General features: G+C 53.2%; 1 protein-coding gene across 1 annotated transcript in view; it reads left to right on the plus strand.

Moving 5' to 3' along the window:
- VWF (von Willebrand factor) overlaps positions 1-19,055 on the plus strand; it is a 159,127-nt gene that overhangs the window by 133,212 nt on the left and 6,860 nt on the right. The window contains exons 41-49 of the mRNA XM_061418164.1: positions 2,290-2,392; positions 2,750-2,824; positions 4,904-5,008; positions 6,387-6,592; positions 7,991-8,140; positions 11,380-11,490; positions 13,500-13,680; positions 14,639-14,679; positions 15,157-15,273. Of these exons, the coding sequence (XP_061274148.1) occupies positions 2,290-2,392; positions 2,750-2,824; positions 4,904-5,008; positions 6,387-6,592; positions 7,991-8,140; positions 11,380-11,490; positions 13,500-13,680; positions 14,639-14,679; positions 15,157-15,273 (1,089 nt within the window). The remainder of the gene's footprint in view (positions 1-2,289; positions 2,393-2,749; positions 2,825-4,903; positions 5,009-6,386; positions 6,593-7,990; positions 8,141-11,379; positions 11,491-13,499; positions 13,681-14,638; positions 14,680-15,156; positions 15,274-19,055) is intronic.

Raw genomic sequence — 19,055 nt, forward strand, 5'->3', positions numbered from 1 at the left:
AGTCTCCCACAGTGGACAGACTTCCAGGAGGTGAGACCTCTCTGGAGCCCCCGATCCTAGTGAACTCTTTTTTCTGCACTCCTGGGGCTCTTGGATTTTTTATTTTAAAAATCAGCTCTATTGAGAGTTCCCAGACAGTAAACAGCACCGAAGGTAAACGCACAGTGTGATGAGTTTTGACAAGTGCCTGCACCTGTAAAGCCGTCATCATAATCAAAATAATGAAATTCCCATCACCTCCAAAAGTTTCCTGAGCCTCCTTTTTAATACACCCGTACCCCCCACCTCTCATCCCCAGGCAACCACTGGACTGGTCTCCTTTCTGTCATTGTAGATTCGTTTATATTTTCTGGAATTTTATATAAACGGACTCATGCAATATTACTCCCCTTTTGCCTGGCTTCTTTCACTCAGCATAATATTCTTGAGATCCATCCATGCTGTGTGTTTCATTGTTTGTTTTTACGGCTGAGTAGGATTCTGTGATGTGAATGCATCACAATTGAGAGATCTCATTCAGCTTTTCATGGGCGAGTCCTATTTCCTCGGCTTGACCATCAGGCATTCGAGGGCTGGGACAGAGTGTCTAGTGCTCATCACTCCCCGAGCCCTGCAGCGGGCTGGCTGAGCTTGGCAGCTGTGGTCTGGAGACAGAGCAGATGTCCAGGGCTAGGATGCTGAGTCTACCTGGTCAAGCTCCTGCTCTGTGCCTTGGTGTCACCACTGGTCAGCGTAGACGATGGTGATCCTCACCACTGGTCTGTGCAGACGATGGTCATCCTCACTGGATAAGATTATTAGAAGGCACATTCAGTGAGTCAGTGTGGAACCTTTGGGGAATTATCCTGAACATACTTCATGCTACTTGTTCCTAGGAAGGGGGCTTCCCCAATGTCTCAGCAGTAAAGAATCCACCTGCAGTGTGGGAGATGTAAGAGATACAGGTTCGATCCCTGGGTCGGGAAGATCCCCTGGAAAAGGAAATGGCAACCCACTCCAGTATTCTTGTCTGAAAAATCCCATAGAGAGAGGAGCCTGGCATGCTATAGTCCAAAGGGTCTCAAAGAATTGGACACAACTGAGCGACTGAGCATGCATCCTCATTACTGGGAGGCAGCTAAGCACAGTGTTGCCAAGTGGATTCTGGGTCCAGATCCTAGCTCCGTGCTGTGACGATGTGACCCGGGCAGGTGCCTCTGCTGTCTCCTTGGACGAGTGGGGATGACAATAAGGATGTCCTGGCTGTGGGGCTTCGGTGAGGATTAAATGTGGATTAAACAAGTCGTTTACATAAAGCCCTAAACTGTGCCACGTGGCACTGGCCCCTCAGATGTGCGCTCTTACATGTATGCAGTGAGCAGACGGTGCCCAGGGAGGCCTCCGAGGTTTAATCCCACAGGAGGAAGGCAGCTGGGGGAGGGGTTACCTGGAGCTCTCCCATGTCCTTCCTCTCAGTGGCTGATACTGATTGTGGACCATGGAAGCAGATGGGATAAGTAAGACCTTCCCGACCTGGGAACTTCTTAGTGGCCTTTTAGCTGCTGGATAAGAATGCATTTTATTCAGGAGCGATTTCACTGGAATTTTCCTGCATGGCTGAGTCTGAAGGGAGCCATTCTTGGCTCTGCAGTCTGTGCTGTTCACAGCCTTCAACTCCTAGCATAGTCCTGGGAGGCAGGCTGGGGGGGGCGTCCTCACCTTCCAGGGGAGGAAGCCAGGCATCGGCACCCAGGGGTGAAGCCTACGTAGAAGTGGGGGATCCCCTGATTCAAAGCCCTTGTGCAGCGGGGGTACCCCCAGGTGACCCTTCATCTAGAAACTGCAGCGTGGTCTCCAAAGTCACTCCCAGACCCAACCACGTGGTGGTTCTGAGTTTTGCTGTCCCCGTTTCCATTCTTCTTGCCGCATAGTCTGAAGTCTGGTCCGGAAACAAAGGGAACCCTTCTTAGGCTGCAGTCTAGCTTCTTCTCTGGCTTGGGACGCGGCCAGGCGGTTACACCAGAGTCCCCGTTTTCTTGCCTTGCTTCATTTTAGCACCACCATCAGTAGGGCTGCAGTGAAAGCTCCATGTTTTCGGACACCTGTGGTTTGCCCCTCCCCCGAGTGTGCAAAGTGACGTGGGCGGCCCCGTGGGCTCCTCCTTCTCAGGACCCCCTGGCATCTGTCCGTCCCCCCGGCTCATCTGCATGGCTCTGACCCTGGGGCCCCACCTGGGGAGAGAGAGCCAGGGATGGGGACGCCTGACTTCCACGAACTCCTGGACTCTCTCTGAACCTCGTTGTCCCTCAGCTCCTGGAAACGTGGGTCCCAGACCATCAGCCCTGCCAGATCTGCACGTGCCTCAGCGGGCGGAAGGTCAACTGCACGACACAGCCCTGCCCCTCGGCCGGAGGTGAGGCTCCCTCCACACCCGCCCCCCCCGCCACCGTCTCCAGAGCCGGGGGGCCAGATCCATACATGGATTACCTGTGCCAGCCCCGCTCCTTGCCTCTTGGGGCTGGAGTCCCCTCTCTGCACGTGGGTAGAACTCTCGGGTTGGCGGGCCGGGGAGGCCTCTCCTGCTTTCCCCACCTTGACTCTCAGCCCTGGTGTCCTGAGGGCGCATCTGAGCAGGGTGACAGGACGTGCTGGGGAGACTCATTTGTCGATCGGCTGGCTGGTTGCCATGGTGCAGAGTCTGCAGGGGGTGAGGGGTGGTGGGGGGTACCATTATCTCTTCCTCTGACCTCTGTGGCCTCTTGTTCCCCAGTGCCCACGTGCGGCCCATGTGAGGTGGCCCGGCTCCGGCAGAGCACGCAGCAGTGCTGTCCCGAGTACGAGTGTGGTACGTGTCACCCTTTCTCCAGGTCCGACCCCAGCCCAGCCCCAGAGGGCGAGGTGGTGGTGCTGAAGGGGACGGTGGGAGGGGCCGGGGGTGGATTTTCTAAAACCTGGAAAGAGTAGCCTCTGGAAAAGGGGATTTGCTTCCTAGAAAAATTCTGCAGTGACTTACCAAATGTAAGGTTTGAGAGCATTAAGAAAGAATAGGGTTCAGTGTTCGCAGAGGCCTTGTTTGCAGCAGCCAAGATATGGAAGCCACCTAAGTGCCCATCAGTAGATGAGTGGATAGGGACCTCCTTGGCGGTCCAGTGGTTAAGACTCCATCCTTCCACTGCAGGGGCCACGGGTTCAGTCCTTGGTTGGGGAACTAAAATCCCATGTGCCATGCGGCCAAAAAAAACAGAAAAAAAAAAAAGAAATGGATGAATGCATAAAGATGTGGTATATACATGCAATGGAATACTACTCAGCCACAGAAAGAATAAAATTTGACACTTGCAGCAACACAGATAGACCTGGAGGGCATGATGCTAAGTGAAGTGGGTCAGACAGAGAAAGACAAACACTGTGTGATACCACATATACGTGGAATCTAAAAACTGCAACCAGCTAGTGAATATAGCAAAAAAGACACAAACTCACAGATATAGCGAGCAAGCTAGTGGTTACCAGTGGGGAGAGGGGAGAGGGAGGGGTAAAACGGGGCGATTAAGATATACAAGCTACTGTGTGCACAGTAGATGAGCTACAAGGACGTGTTATACAGCACAGGGGTTATAGCCAGTACTTTATGATAACTATAAGTGGAGTATAACCTTTAAAAATTGTGAGTATGCCAGGGTAACTGGCATAGTTATGCCAGAGTAACTGTAGAGAAGGCCACACATGGACGGGCACCTTGATTTCAGCACGTTATGTGTCAGAGGGTTTTGTTATAGGATTGCAAACTACATTGTGAATAATGGGTGGAATGACAGTGTAATTAAATGAATCCAGAGCGGATGGAATTCTGGTTAATATGACGGGAAATCTCTAGTGCACTGTCCTCATCCTCTCCGGGGTGTTTTTTTAGCTTACAGGCAAAGACATAAAACACAGGCTTGTGAAGTTTGCAGCAATAAAATCTTTGAGGGAGAGCAGGTAGATCAAGGCAGTGGGAGGACCTTGAAAAGAAATCACGAGACTTTGCTTTATGCTGATGAAATTTATCAAGGACAAACAGAAGCCCCGTCAGGAGATCTGACTGGAGAACAGTTTATTAAACTGTTGGGACCCTATGCCAGTCGTCTTGGGTTGTTAGCAGTAGAGGGAACAGGTGGTCATTTAGTTCAAGGCTTTCATTTATGGACAGTACAAAGCTTCTTCAATGTGCTGGGGACTTTGCTGCCATTGTTTCAAGACAGCCTTAGACCGGCCCTGTGTGGTGGACTTCCCACCTTACAGAAGGTGATCCTGAGGTCTAGCGGGTTCAAGATACTTGGCCTAGATCTGGAGTCCCTGCAGATGATGGGAGTAATTAACATGAGTTTGTCCTATATCTTGGATCTATCTGTTATCTGTCTATTGATCATCTGTCTATTATGTATATATTTATTTATCATCACCTCCCCCTACCCCCTCCTTGTCTCTGTATCTCCGTCTTTAACTTCATCTCCATCTCCACCTGCATCTCCATCTCCGCCTGCATCTCCATCTCTGCCTGAATCTCCATCTCTACCTGTATCTCCATCTGAACCTGCATCTCCTTCTCCACCTGCTTCTCCATCTCAACCTGCACCTCTATCTCTGCCTGCTACTCCATCTCTACCTGCACCTCCATCTCTACCTGTATCTCCATCTCTGCCTGAATCTCCATCTCTACCTGTATCTCCATCTGAACCTGCATCTCCATCTCCACCTGCATCTTCATCTCTCTCTTCATCTCCAGCTCCCCCTCTGTCTCCATCTCTAGCTCTACCTTTATCTCATTGCCATCCTGTGTGTAAACAGTGGAGGTCTCATGGGTAGAAATGTAGGGAACCACTCAGTAGCACAGGAGTGGCCTCGCTGGACTCTGAGGACCCATCCCTCCTCTGGCCCTCAGTGTGTGACTTGGTGAGCTGTGACGTGCCCCCGGTGCCTAACTGCAAAGACGGCCTCCAGCCGGTGCTGGCCAATCCTGGCGAGTGCAGACCCAGCTTCACCTGTGGTGAGTCCTCCCTCTGAGGGTGAGGAGGGGGCCGTGCAGTCACTCTCCCCTGGCCTGGGACGGTGTCCTGTATTCTAGTGAGCTGAGTCTGGGCTTGGGGTGTGTCTGGAACAGAAGGGTCAAGGTCACACCTGGACTGAATCCTCTAAGACTCCTCCCAGTCACAGGCTGTGACGGGGGAGCAGGCGTGGGCACAGCTGCAGGCATCCCCCTCTTGGGTTTATTAGGAGGCAGTTGGACCTGAGGTGAAGAAGCCTCCGTATCTCATTTTTATTTACTCGCATCCTCCCATAGACCATGGAGGGGAAGGAACATACCCTTGGCTTGTCCTCGTCACTGGGTCTTTGTTGTTTAGTCGCTGTCGTGCCTGGTTCTTTGTGACTCCGTGGACTGCAGCATGCCAGGCTCCTCTGTCCTTCTCTGTCTCCCAGAGTTTGCTCAAATTCACGTCCATTGAGTTGGTGATCCTATCAAACCATCTCATCCTCTGTTGTCCCCCTCTCCTCCTACCTTCAATCTTTCCCAGTATCAGGGTCTTTTCCAATGGCTCTTCACATCAAGTGGCCAAAGTATTGGAGCTTATTCCCAAACAAATTTATAGATTTTTCACTTCCTGTATGTTTATCTATTTAAATTCTAAGTACTGCCAATTTAAGCCTAGGATTGGACTAAAGAAAGTCCTGGACATGTTAAGAAACCACATTTTGTGTTAAGCTACTGAGTATACCCACCTAAAGTCAATACCTACTTACAGTCCTGTTGATTTGGAATCTCACTTCAGTTCATAGATGGAAACCCTTGAGGGTGAGAGAACACTTTATATCCGGAAGAAGCTGGGACAGGCAAAGACATGGGGGAGGATTTGGCCTTGATGAAATGACACTGTGGATTTGCTGTCATTTTTCATTCATCATTGTTGAAGGACCTAAAACTGTAGGGTATTTATTATTCCAGGTACTGAGATGGGAATAAGATCTCATAAGCTACCAGCCTGTAAAAATGCTAACCAGCGCCTGTGTGCCTGGGGTACCTGGGTCTTAGAGATTCTGCATCTGTCCTCTCTGAGTATCTGCAGGTGAAAAAACCCCACCCCTTCCAGAGGTGCCTGGGAGGATGATGGACTGGACACCCAGCAGCCTTCTCTTCCTCTCTGTTAAAATAACATCACATTTCCCCTTTGGATTAGTGTCTTTACTGTCCTACAGACTAACTAACTGCTTTACGGTGTGATTGACTGTCCCAGGGCTCCTGAGTGGGGCTCACGTGTGTTTCTGACTTCAGTGGGGCTAGAGTTCCCAGGGACCTTGCATCCTAGCTGAATGCTGAGTGCAGGGCTCAGCGTGGCAGGACCAGGGCACCACTTTGTGCTGCCCCTCAGTCTGCAGGAAGGAGGAATGCCCGAAGGGGTCCCCACCCTCCTGCCCCCCGCACCGGATGCCCGCCCTTCGGAAGACCCGGTGCTGTGACGAGTACGAGTGCGCTTGCAACTGCACCAACTCCACGGTGAGCTGCCCGCTGGGGTACCTGGCCTCCACCATCACCAACGACTGCGGCTGCACGACCACCACCTGCCTCCCCGACAAGGTAAGGCTGCCCGGCTCTGGCTGGGATGATGGCCAGACACGTGCTTCTCGTGGAAGATGTGCCTTCCTGCCCGGATGAGTGCTGTGTGGCCTGGTGGGGGGCCATCAGCATTCTCTCTTAGCCTGATTCTTGTTAGCTCAGGGGGTACTCGGAGACTACCGTGTCTCAGCATGGCTGCGTGCTGAGGTTACAGACGTGGTGTAAGATACAGTCCTGCCTTTAAAGAGCTCCTGTACAGAAGCTGGAAGACTGAGTGGGTAATAGTGAAAGTGTTAGTTGCTCAGTCACGTCTGACTCTTTGTGACCCCATGAACTACTGTAGCCTGCCAGCCTCCTCTGTCCATGGGATTCTCCAGGCACGGATACTGGAGTGGGTAGCCATTCCCTTCTCCAGGGGATCTTTCCCGACCCAGGGATCAAACCCAGGTCTCCCGCATTGTAGGCAGATTCTTTAGAGCAAGTTTAGGAAAATGGTTTTAACCTATTTGTACTGTTATGATGTGAGTGAACATAGACAGCTGTTTGGAGCTTTGGAGGACACACTTGGGATTATTTAAAACGTGTCTTTAAGCTTTATGATCAAAGAGTTTCCTTGAGCGTCTCATGCCGAGAAAATAAAGTCTGAGCGTGTGTATCACATGCACTCCAGGCTTAACTGTTCTAATCCTAGCCAGCCGCTGGGATCGCATGTCCCACGCTCCTTCCATAGTCTACAGTTCTTCCAAACAGGATCCTGTGCCTCAAACACAGCTCACAGTCTGTGCCCGAGCCTTTGTTTGATCCATTCCTTGTCCTTTGTGGGACTCAAGGGAGCACTCGTTCATAGCCCCTGCCCAGCCGTCCCTCACTTTCAGCCACTCCTCACGGGACAGAGGGCTATTCATGGGTGGGTTCCGAGTCCAAGGACATCACTAAGTCTGAGAATTAGGGTACAGCTTTCCGAGGGACACAGGAAGGAGTTTAATGCAGCGAAGGGAGCGGTGATAGTGAGTCAGGTCAGCCAGTGTATTATATCCCCACCCAAGGACCATGAAAGACTCACAGGGTGCCAGTCCATGGGTGGGCTTTCCTAAGTTAGATGGGCAGGGGTGGGAAGAGGCCAGACTCTAGTGTGGGCAGAGACCATGCTGTTTCACTTACTGCTGTAGTCTTAGCACCTAGGGTAGCTTCCAACACGTAGATCCTCCGTCCATGGGATTTTCCAGGCAAGAGTACTGGAGTGGGTTTCCATTTCCTTCTCCAGGGGATCTTCCCGACCCAGGGATTGAACCCGAGTCTACTGGCATTATAGGCAGACGCTTTACCGTCTGAGCCACCAGAGAAGATCCCAGCAGATGCCCACTCACCTCTCATTTAGATGAACCGAGTGAATTCACTCAGGAAACCTTGCATCTACAGGTGTGCGTCCACCGAGGCACCATCTACCCCGTGGGCCAGTTCTGGGAGGAGGGCTGTGATACCTGCACCTGCACGGATCTGGAGGATGCTGTGATGGGCCTGCGCGTGGCCCAGTGCTCCCAGAAACCCTGTGCGGACATCTGCCGGCCGGTAAGGGGGAGCAGTGTGGGGCGGTTGGGACGGGGATCCCAGGAACGGGCAAGGAAGTCCCTTTAGGACCCTCTGGTTCAAGGCCAGAGGGGAGGGGCCAGGAGGGGAGTGGGGCCGGGTAACGGAAAGAGGCATGAGGCGAGCATGGCTCTGTCATCCTTCCGTGAACACTTCTCAGCTGACGGTCATCTCAGCCATGTGGTCTTGAGGCCAGAGGGCTGGGGAGTCGGTTTAAACAGAGAGGTGAATTGATAGCCTAGAAAACAGGGCTTGGTTTTTTTTTCCTGTCAGTGTAACATCATGTTTCTACGTAGTTTGGTGATTTTTCAGACCAGGTTTATAATTTGAAGTACAGAAGTCGAGCTGTGTTTATAATTTGAGGTAAAGAAGTCGAGCTATGTTTATAATTTGAGGTATAACTGGGAGTTGGAACCCTCCCCCCAATTCAGTTTTTAATTCTTTTTGTGGTGGCCTGCCCACTAACTACTTGGGGATGCTCTATTCTTGCCAGTGAAGACTGATCAGACTCTAGAGAAAGGGGAACCACAGTCTGCCGGGGGAATTGTGGGTTGAATTCTTGCTGGTTTAAAGCTTTTATTGTTAGCACAAGTTCACATGCCCAATGCACAGGGAGGCCAAACAAACCGAAACATTGGAGTTTGAGGAAGAGAAAGGTTTATTGCAGGGCTGTGTAAGGAGATAGGCCGCTCTTGCCCTAAAAATCCCCAAGATCTCCTAAGGGTTTTGGCCAAGTATTTCTAAAAGCCAGGTGAGGGAGGGGGTCACAAGGGATGTGAGCAGCTTGCACAGTTCTCCAATGGGCTGAGCGAAGGAGCAGGTGGTGTCATAAGGGTGAACATGACCAGTCCTTAGGCCCCAGGAGGCCTGGGGCTGTGTGCTCATGGTCAGTAAGTGGTGAACTTCTTCTGTTTGGTGGGGAGTTTTCACATTTGCAAAACAACTGAGAAAATGTGCATCAAATATTGTTACCTAGGTACTTCAGAGAGGAGCTACAGCAGAGGATGTGGGGGAGGCCTGTCTGTAGGAGGCCCCATAGGGTCCTGCTCAGTTACATTATTATTACTGCTTTATTCTCAGTAGAGAATGTTGATCAAAGAAGTGGAGCTAGGACAGATCTGTACCAACAGCAGTGAAGAGAAGGCTCTTGATGCTTTTTCAGAAGTGTGTGTGTGGTTTGCTGATGGAGGGGAGGGCCTGAGAGTGAATCCAGAAGTGGGGACGTCCATTCAGTGCCCCCACGGCTCTCCCTGCTTCGCTGATGCTGTGGAGGAGCAGGCCTGCCAGGCCCCTGGGAGAGGATGACGCTGTGGGATCCAGGGGTGCCTCTGGGGAGCGCCCATCCGTCTCCATCTCCTCCCACAGGCCACGGGAGGCAGCGGGAGTAACGTGCTATCGGGTGAAGAGAATGCTGCTAGAGGTCGTTTTTATACAGTTGGTCCCCAGTATGTTTTGTGTTTTGGTAGGGAGGTTTGTTTGTTTGTTTTAACTGTGATGGGTCTTTGTTGCAGTGCGTGGGATTTCTCTAGTTTCAGCAAGTGGGGGCTGCTCTGCAGTTGCAGGGCGCGGGCTTCTCATGGCGGTGGCTTCTCCTGTGGAGCACGTGCGCTAGGGCATACAGGCTTCAGTAGTTGCAGTGGGCGGGCTCAGTAGTTGTGGCTCATGGGTTTCGTTGTCCCTCAGCATGTAGAATCTTCGCAGACCAGGGATCGAACCCGGGTCCCCTGCATTGGCGGGTGGACTCCCAACCACTGGACCACCAGGGAAATCTAAGCCATTAGGTCTTATTCATCCTCATGATTCTCCTCCAGAAGGAAGAAGAGGCAGGGCTGTTCTTCCCACTTGTTAGAAAGCAGAGGGGATGAAGTTGGCTGAAAGCAGAGGGATGTTGTGCTAGGGGTCATCTGAAGCCAGCAGATGGGGCGAGTCCTGACTCCTAGCCTGGGGCTGTGCTGGCACTCTGGTATAGCTGGCAACAGGGTTGATTTCCTTCAGGACTGACTGGTTTGACCTCCAGCTGCAGGATAACTAATGAGATCTCAGCTGTTAAGACTGAGAACAGCTTGCCAAGCACCACTGTGACGCGGGTTGGGTGTCGGCAGGTCCCATGGAGATGGTCCTCAGGCTCCCAGGTCCCCGGGAGAGGCTGTAACTGGGGTGTGGCTGAGTGTCAAGCACGTCCTGTGACTCGGTGCCGCTTGTGAGTGTGCAGGGGGAGCAGAGCCGGTGTGGTACCCATGCCCGTCCCGAATACCCTTCTCTCTGAGATGCTGCTTAGTCCTGGGTTCCGGCCCCTCCTCCCCTGGGACAGCCTCGCACATCACTGTTTTGTCTGTTCTTTGTATACTGTTTCCATGTTCTCGGTGGAGGGTTTCAATCCAAGACCCCCATGCTTTGGCCAGATTGGAGGACCTCCAAGAGGAGGATGGGTTGGCAGACTTCCACCTTGCAGGATGCTGGTCTTCCTGGCCAGCTTTCTGGGGATGGTTGGTCTCATCTCATGGTGCCCCATAAACTACTAGGTCAGTGTCAAGTGGTGACCTGGGGAAGCCCAGCTCTGTAGGTTACTGAGAGGTCCTGGGGTCAAGGCGCTCATCTCGTGCAGGTAACTTGCTCTGTTAGTGCAGAGCCCAGACTCCAGGCATCCTGAATGTTCTCCCCTGGTCTAGACTTGGGCCGTGATAAACGTTGGGTCAGCTGGCAGCTGCTGCATGAACTCTGAACGTCTTTAAAACCCCCGTGGACTGCCTCTTGGGGCTTCCCTAGTAGCGCCATAGTAAAGAATCCCCCTGCCAGTGCAGGAGATGCAGGTTCGATCTCTGGTCCAGGAAGATCCCCTGGAGAAGGAAATGGCTACCCACTCCAGTATTCTTGCCTAGAGAATTCCATGGACCGAGGAGCCTGGTGGGCTACCTCCATGGCCTCTCAAATAGTCAGACACGACTGAGCAACTGAACAAAAAGGACTGGCTCCTGGTCCGGAGTGGACGCTTGCGGAGGGCAGGGTTGTATCTGGACAGATGATGTGAGAGCCGTAGTGATTCAGTGGGTGGTGCTTCCTGACCACTTAGCGTGATCGTGGGGCCGGAGGAGCGCAGAGATGAGGACGTCTGGTCCGGCTGCCCTCTGCAAGCCCCGGAGCTCCAAACACCTGTGCGGGGACCAGAGCACTTGCGTCTTTGCTGCCAGCTGTCCCGACACTCCGTCCTTGTGTGTTTTCAGGGCTTCACCTACGTCCTCCGCGAGGGAGAGTGCTGTGGAAGGTGCCTGCCGTCGGCCTGCGAGGTGGTGACCGGCTCCCCACGGGGGGACTCCCAGACCCAGTGGAAGAGTGTAGGTCTGGGCCAGGGTGCGTGGGCAGGGGGCTGGGGGCCGGGCCAGCCTCATCTGGGCTCCAGGGCTGGCCTTGGTTTCGATAAAGCAGATGCTCACTCCCTACCGTTCGCTCTCCCTGTGGCGAGTTTAATGTAGCTGTTGGTTTTTCCAGATGTCAGCTGGGGAACTAGTTAAGGCTGCCCAGATCTGGGGAGAGCCCAGTGCCCTCTCTATGAGTTCTGTGAGCTCCTGGGGGTGGGGGTTATGTTCTCCTGTTCACCTGTGAACCTGAGGACTCTGATGGTTGATGCAGGTCTGTGTGATGGCCCAGGCAGGGTCCTCTGACCTTGTCACTGATTTCCGTTGGAGAAATTTACAATCCAGAGAAGCAAACAGTGTTTCTGTCCCCAGACCCCGCAAGCTACTTCTGCAGCTCTGGCTGTGGCCCTTGACCATGCCAGTGGCCCCCCACCTCCCTCCCTATCGTCTCCTGTCTGGCCTCTCACCCCCAGATCCTCCTCCCTGAACCAGAGCAGCCTAGCTTCTCCTTTGTGGCCAGAGGCCCTCACTTTGGCTCTGGAGCCATTTTCTGAAACACAGAAGATCCCTCCCTGGGAGTCTTAGCTCAGACGCAGCAATGTTAACAGACCTTTCCACTCTGGCTGATACGGATAAAGTGGGGGTGCTGAGCCCTGGGATCCTCAGGAGGCAGGTGCTGGGGTGGGTGTGAGGTCCCTTCTCAGTCCTCCAGGGAGACCAAAACACACTCTGTTTAGAAGGAGCGCAAAGGGTTAACTGTCCTGCCCTGGCCATGCGCATCTCGTGCCCTGGCCCACTGGCCTCTTCCTCCTCGGTGGTGACCGAGGGACTTGCTGAATTCCCCATGAGGGGTCCCACCTCCCTATTCTAGTCCTGGTCCCTGGGGATGTCCTTGCTCCATCCCTCCTCCTGCCCTGTCAGGCTGCCTGCTCCCCATCATCCCAGAATCAGGCTGGTTTTGCGAATCCTCCCCAGGGTCAGAGGCTGCTGTGTCCTGGCGGCGGGGGGAGCTGACAACTGGTACCTTTGAGGCTCAGAAACCCTCCCTCCCAGTCACTCATCTGCCTCCAGGGCTCACTCAACTTTGACATCAGTGTATACGGAAGAGTCTCCCTCGCCCTCCCTCCCTCTGACTGTAAGACTTGGGGGTCAGAAGTGGCTCTGGAACATGAGGGACCAGCGAGAGTGGATGGAGACGGGTCTTCTTAATGCGTATGATGTCCAGGGCTCAGTGGGTTATTGATCAGAGTCGAGTGTGGCCTGCAGTGGGAAGGTGTGTTCAGGGTGAGTCAGAAAGGGGTCAAGACAGAGGCTGCAGTCGGGGCACTCTGCTCCTCCTCTGAAAAGAGAAGAAAGGGAACCGGGCCTGAAAGAAGCTGCCGGGCCTGGAGCATGCTGACTGGTCACCCCTGCTTGTGCGTCCGGGAGACACACAGACCGGTCAGAAACTCTGGGGAACTTTCTGAACCATGTTCTGGACACTCAGTGCTCCTGGATGGTGGAGCCAGCCCGAGGGGACAGGCCACCCATTGCAGCCTGGAGGACTGGGGACAGATTGCAGGGCCAAGGGCCAGATGCCAGCATCCCATCTTTAGAGGGAGGCCGTGTGAGGCTGGGTGATGGGCTGGTTCCCCCGACCCCCATGTCGCCCCTCCGCTGTCTCCCCACGCCGCTGTTCCTGGTTGCTCAGCTCCCAGGCGGGCTGAGGGCGGAGGGAGCACCCTCTGTCCTCAGGTGCTTCCTCTGGTGGCTCAAGACTGTCTTGGGAGCACACGTGGCTCTGAGCTGGGCTCTTGGTTGGGGGGACTCTGACCCAGACTCACCGAAGGACCTGGACGAGCTGTCATTCCCTCCAGGGGCCTCCCCCGTGGGCAGGGCTTAGCTGTGGAGCCAGGCTCACCTCCAGGGCCCACCCAAGCTCCTGAGGGGACCACCCACTCCCAGCAGGACCTCGGGCCCTGTGACCCACTTGGGTGCTCTGCCCACAGGTTGGCTCTCACTGGGCCTCCCCCGAGAACCCCTGCCTCATCCACGAGTGCGTCCGAGTCGAGGAGGAGGTCTTCGTGCAGCAGAGGAACGTCTCCTGCCCGCAGCTGAATGTCCCCGTCTGCCCGTTGGGCTTCCAGCTGCGCTGTCAGACCTTGGGCTGTTGCCCCACCTGTCGCTGCGGTAAGACATGCCACCAGGCCAGCCTCCAGGCCTCCCAACCCTCCAAAAAGGCTCAGGAGGGCTCCCGAATCCCTGCCTTTGGAGCAGCTTAGGGAAATGGGCAGGATCAAATCTTCCTGTCCATTCCTAATGTTTTGGGGAGAAAGCAAATGAGAGGAGAGAAGCAGGACAGTTCCTGAAGGTCATCACTGAGCTCAGTGCTGGCTTTGTACCGTGTCTCATGTAATCCCATGACGATCACAGTGAGTACTGTGATACCGCCATTTGCTCACCTGAGTGGTAGAACTGGGATTGGATCCAGGCTTCTCTGATTCTACAAATACCTTCTCCATCGTTCTTCTGAAGAAGGTATTCCAGCTGTCCATCTCCTAACCCCACCAACCAAGCAACCAAGCAACCAATCAACCAAACAACCAATCAACCAACCAACCATCAACCAAGCAACCAATCAACCAACCAACCATCAACCAAGCAACCAAGCAACCAATCAACCAATCAACCAATCAACCAACCATCAACCAAGCAAACAAACCAAGCACTCAACCAAACAAACAATCAGCCAAACAACCAATAGCAGCAGCAATAGCAAACAACTCTCACCACCTGCTACGCTGAATTCTTTGTGTGATTTTATCATGGGACTTAGTTTCCAAAGCAGATTTTCATTCCTTCACAAGCACAGCACCCTCTCTCTTGCCCCGTCGATGTGAATCACTTAAACAAGCACCCTCCCCTCCAAGGTTCCAGGGGGCTGGAGGGTGGGGAGTAGGCAGCTGCCCATCCTTGAGGGGCCTGGGGTCAGTGTGGCCACGTAGGCAGGAGGACCCACAGTGCTTTGCGGGGTGGAGGGAAGGACTGGAAGGTGGAGCGGAGAGGCCCAGCCCAGCAGAGCGGCCGGGTTGCAGGTCTCCAGCAGGTGTGTTCCGATCACTCATGCCCTGCGCCTGTCTCTCCCCAGAGCCCGTGCAGGCTTGCGTCCTCAACGGCACCATCATCGGGGTGAGCTGATGCGTTCTCCCCAGGGGGGCAGGGACAGGGGCTGTGTGGAGGGTGGGCAGCATCTGAAAGTGCAAATACAGGGCCTGGGGTGACCTGCTCCACCCACACTTCCCTTGCTCCTAGGGCTTCCCAGGCATCCTGGAGGGGAAGCCCCAACTCTCCAGGGCCTGGGTCCCGCCTTTGCCTTCTAGCGCTCATCTCCCGGTCCCCCAGCCCCCAGGCACAGGAGATGTGTCTGTCTCCTCTTCTTCTGCCCCAGGGAAAGCCCTCACTCTCACCACTGCCATCCTTGAGGGGGGAGGGTGGGGGAAGGAGTGGCCTCTGGGGACCGGAGGAGAATTGGGGTGATGATGGCTCCTAGCAGCTTTGAGCAGCCGGGCCCCACACCTAAGGCAGATGGCTCATGGGGCTGAGGGCGGTCAGGGGTTGGGGGACCAGGGTGCCAGGAGGCCTGACCCTGGTCCCCCCTGGTTCCAGCCCGGGAAGACTGTGATGGTTGACGCATGCATGACCTGCCGCTGCCACGTCCAGGCAGGGGTCATCTCTGGATTCAAGCTGGAGTGCAGGAAGACCACCTGCCAGGCCTGCCCTGCGGTAAGAGAGGCTGCGGCTGGGGGGACCGGGGGGTCAGCTGGGCACTTTTAGGACCCAGGCAATGGGACCTCACTAGGATCTTTAAATAAAAACTTTCATGATTTTCTGATTCTGTCCAGTATCTGACAACTGTCGGGAAGGGACTAAAAGTCACCTACCCAGATTGCATTTCTCAGAAATTATTATAATTTAGTTTTGTACATTTTAAACATTCTTTTAGTGTATTTGCAAGGCTGAGACCATATTCACAATTCTGTATTCTTTTTTTAGGCAACATTTTAAGTAACATCATTACTGATCTTTGAAAGCATTAAAAATCAGTCAAATATTTATCCGACAGTTACCAGTTAGCCCACAATTATTTATTAGACACTTGCTGCGTGCAGATTTCTACACAACGTTCTCTGGAGCGGACCTGCCTCAAAGTGTACTTTTATTATTGCACATTGTTGTCCGACTCTTTGTGACCCCATGGACTGCACCCTGCCAGGCTCTTCTGTCCATGGGATTTCCCAGGCAAGAATACTGGAGTGGGCTGCCATTTCCTTCTCCAGGGGATCTTCCTGACCCAGGGATCGAACCCAGGTCTCTAGCATTTCAGGCAGAGTGTGTACCACAGAGCCGCCAGGGAAGCTCTGTTGGACACTGGGGTGGTCTAAAATAGTTCACCCCCTTTCTGCCAGGTCACGATGATGGTGTTTGCTTTGGATACCTCCACAGGTGGGATCAGGGACGTGGAATCCTCACTTCTAGTGGAGTAGAGGAGAGCATGCCCTTCACTGGTCTAATCACGACTCTTAGCAAACCCCTCCTCCCCCGCACAGAGCTGCACGAGTGCTGAGGAGGATGCCCTGGCTTCTGCAGGCTGCCCCCTGCATCTGGGGCTCCTGCTGTCCTAGAAAATACAGTTGGTCAGATGAGTTTGTTGTGGGCTGGATGCACAGAATACATAATGTAACCACTCTTTTAGGTGATGGAGCAGTGGGTAGGGGCTGGACGGTTCCTGGAGAGGAGTCTCTCATCAGAGGAGCAATGCACTGGCCAGAGGGGAGGTGCGATGGGGCGAGGGATGAGGAACGCTGGAGCCCGTGTGGTCAGCACTCTTGAGGACAGGGTGTGTTCTGCACCTGGGCGCTGTGTGAGGCTCCAAGGGAGTGAAGGGAATAGGATACACATTGTTTCTGATAGAACGGCTCAAATAGAACATCCTTGCCTCAGTTAGGAAGAAGGGACCGAAATACGTGTTTTTACTTTTTTAAAATTTAAAATCCCAGTTGTTTTAGGGTTTCCAGTGCAAGTGTGTGTGTGTGAGTGTGTGTGTGTGTGTGAGACAACTCCCCTGATACATTTGGGCTTGAATATAGGAAGGAATGATGCTGTCTGAAGTCTGTGTCACCCCTTCACCTGGATGTCCATGGAATTACAATCAATGCCAGGAGAGAGAGGTTCGCACCCACTGTCCTGCAGGAAGCGGTCAGGGGGATGAGCACGCTCTTTACTGGCGCCCTCTGGTGGTCAGAGGATGGCACAGTCACCTCCTCTGCATCCATAGATACCCAGGTTTTTTTTTAGATACCCTGTTTTAGAATCCAGTCTAGACATAGGTTTCTAAATATTTTTAAATCCACAGCTCACTTTGGTCTGTGTACTCCTCCTCTTCTCCAAAATTGCATCTCCCCAGGGCAGTGCAGGCTTCCCTGGTGGCTCAGATGGTAAAGAATCCGCCTCCCAGGGCAGGAGATAGCGGTTTTAATCCTTGGATGGGGAAGATCCCCCGGAGAAGGCAATGGCAACCCGTGTTCTTGCCTGGAGAATCCCATGAACAGAGGAGCCTGGAAGGCCACAGTCCATAGGGTCGCAAAGAGTCAGACACAACTGAGCGACCAAGCAAATCACACACACACACACACACACACACACACACACACAGGGCAGTAAACTCACTTCCTCCCCCTTAAGATCCTGGAGAGTAGCTCTGCGGTGTGTCTTTCAGTCTTTGCTGAGCTCTGCCTCATATGCCCCTTCTCGCTCAGCATCCTTCCCTGGACCTCCGGGAGGCCTCCTGCACGTGGGGAGCTGTGCTGGGTCAAGTTTAGGTCAGCCTGGTTGAACTGCAAATGTCAGATGGGACTGTTAGCATCACCAGAAACGTGGGCCCTCTGTCTCCTCCAGGGGAGACGATGCTTATGCCTCAAGGGGCCCAGCAGCCGATGGTCTGTGCTGGTGGTTTTGCTGGTAGAGACAAAGGAAGGCAAGGGGAAGAGACATGACCCTGACCGGGAACATTGAGAAGGCCTCCCGGAGGAGCATGACCTTCGATTGACCTTCAGCAGTGCCCACCCAGGAGTGGGAATGGGGACAGACTGGCAGATCAGCAAGAGTAAGGGCAGTGGCTTTTCAAAAAATAAAAGTAGTTTCTCTTTTTTAAAGGCTTTTAAAAATAGTTCTACTAGATATTGCAATTATTTTTAAAAGTAGATAAATTAAGGCTTTTAGTTGGAGTTTCAACATCAAACTCTCAAAAATTACTAGAATGAATAGACAGAGAAGTAGAAGGATACAGTAGACCTGAAAAGCGCTATGAACCAATTCAACATAATTAAGTTTTATACAATTTTCACACAACAGCAGGATACAAAATTCTGTTCAAGTTCCCATAGACCATAAACCAGGAGACACTGGAACATATCCAGGGACATAAAACAAGGTGCAAAAATTTCATGGTCTAAAGGTATTGAAATCATACAGACTCTGTTCTCTTAACACTGTGGAATTATGTTAGAAATCAATATGAAAGGAGACTTGAAAATAACCCACATAGTTTCAAGTGCAAGGTTTAAAATATTTTATTATCACTGCGAATGTGCTAAGTTGCTTCAGTTGTGTTTAACTCTGTGACCCCGTGGACTGTGACTCTCCAGGCTCCTCTGTCCATGGGATTCTCCAGGCAAGAATACTGGAGTGGGTTGCCATGCCCTCCTCCAGGGGATCTTCCCGACCCAGGGATCGAACCTGTGTGTCTTATGTCTCCCACATTGGCAGGCGGGTTTTCTTTACAACTAGCGCCACCTGGGAAGCCCATATTCACTATTCATTATCAGTTGTAAACCGTGCATAGGACCAATGTTAATAAATGTATTCACAAGAGAAAAAAGTTTAAAAAGAGGGTGAGAAAAGGAAGATAGAGTAAGGGCAGTGGGGAGATAGGACTGGGGTCCTCGAGTGGCCGACACAGTTTGTGAAAAGGGCGGGGAGACACCTGTGAGAAGAGCCTGGGGGGCATCCCTGGACAGGGGAGCAGGGCTCATTGGCTGCTCTGACCTGTGAGTTCTGTGGTTGGTGGGACGCCTGGCCCTTCCTGATTGGATGCCGCAGTGAAAGCCCGGTCAGCTCTGCCCACCTCCTGGGCCACCTGCTGGCTGTGCAGTGTGTGTCCGGTCAGCACTGGCCAGAAGCCCAGCAGCGCTCAGACATGCCTGTCACCCGTGCACTGGTGTTCTCGCCTCTCAGGGTCTCTTCTCTCTCCTGTGGGCGAGGTCAGCCTGCTCCCTCCCCTCCCCTCCCTCCTTCCCCCGTCTACTGCTCCTCTGAAATCACTGCCTCTCCTCTCACCTCCCACCCCATCCTCCACCTCCTCCTGTCCCTTTCCCTCCCACGACGCCCCCCATCTTTACTTGTCCTTGGCTTCACCATGCGCTTGGCCCCTCTGGGGTGTGGATGGAGCCTCCACAGCCTCATCTCTTCACTCTGCAACCCCCTCCTCCATTTGTCCCCCATCCCTC

Source organism: Bos javanicus, chromosome 5, assembly GCF_032452875.1.
Source record: "Bos javanicus breed banteng chromosome 5, ARS-OSU_banteng_1.0, whole genome shotgun sequence".
Classification (NCBI taxonomy): Eukaryota; Metazoa; Chordata; class Mammalia; order Artiodactyla; family Bovidae; genus Bos; species Bos javanicus.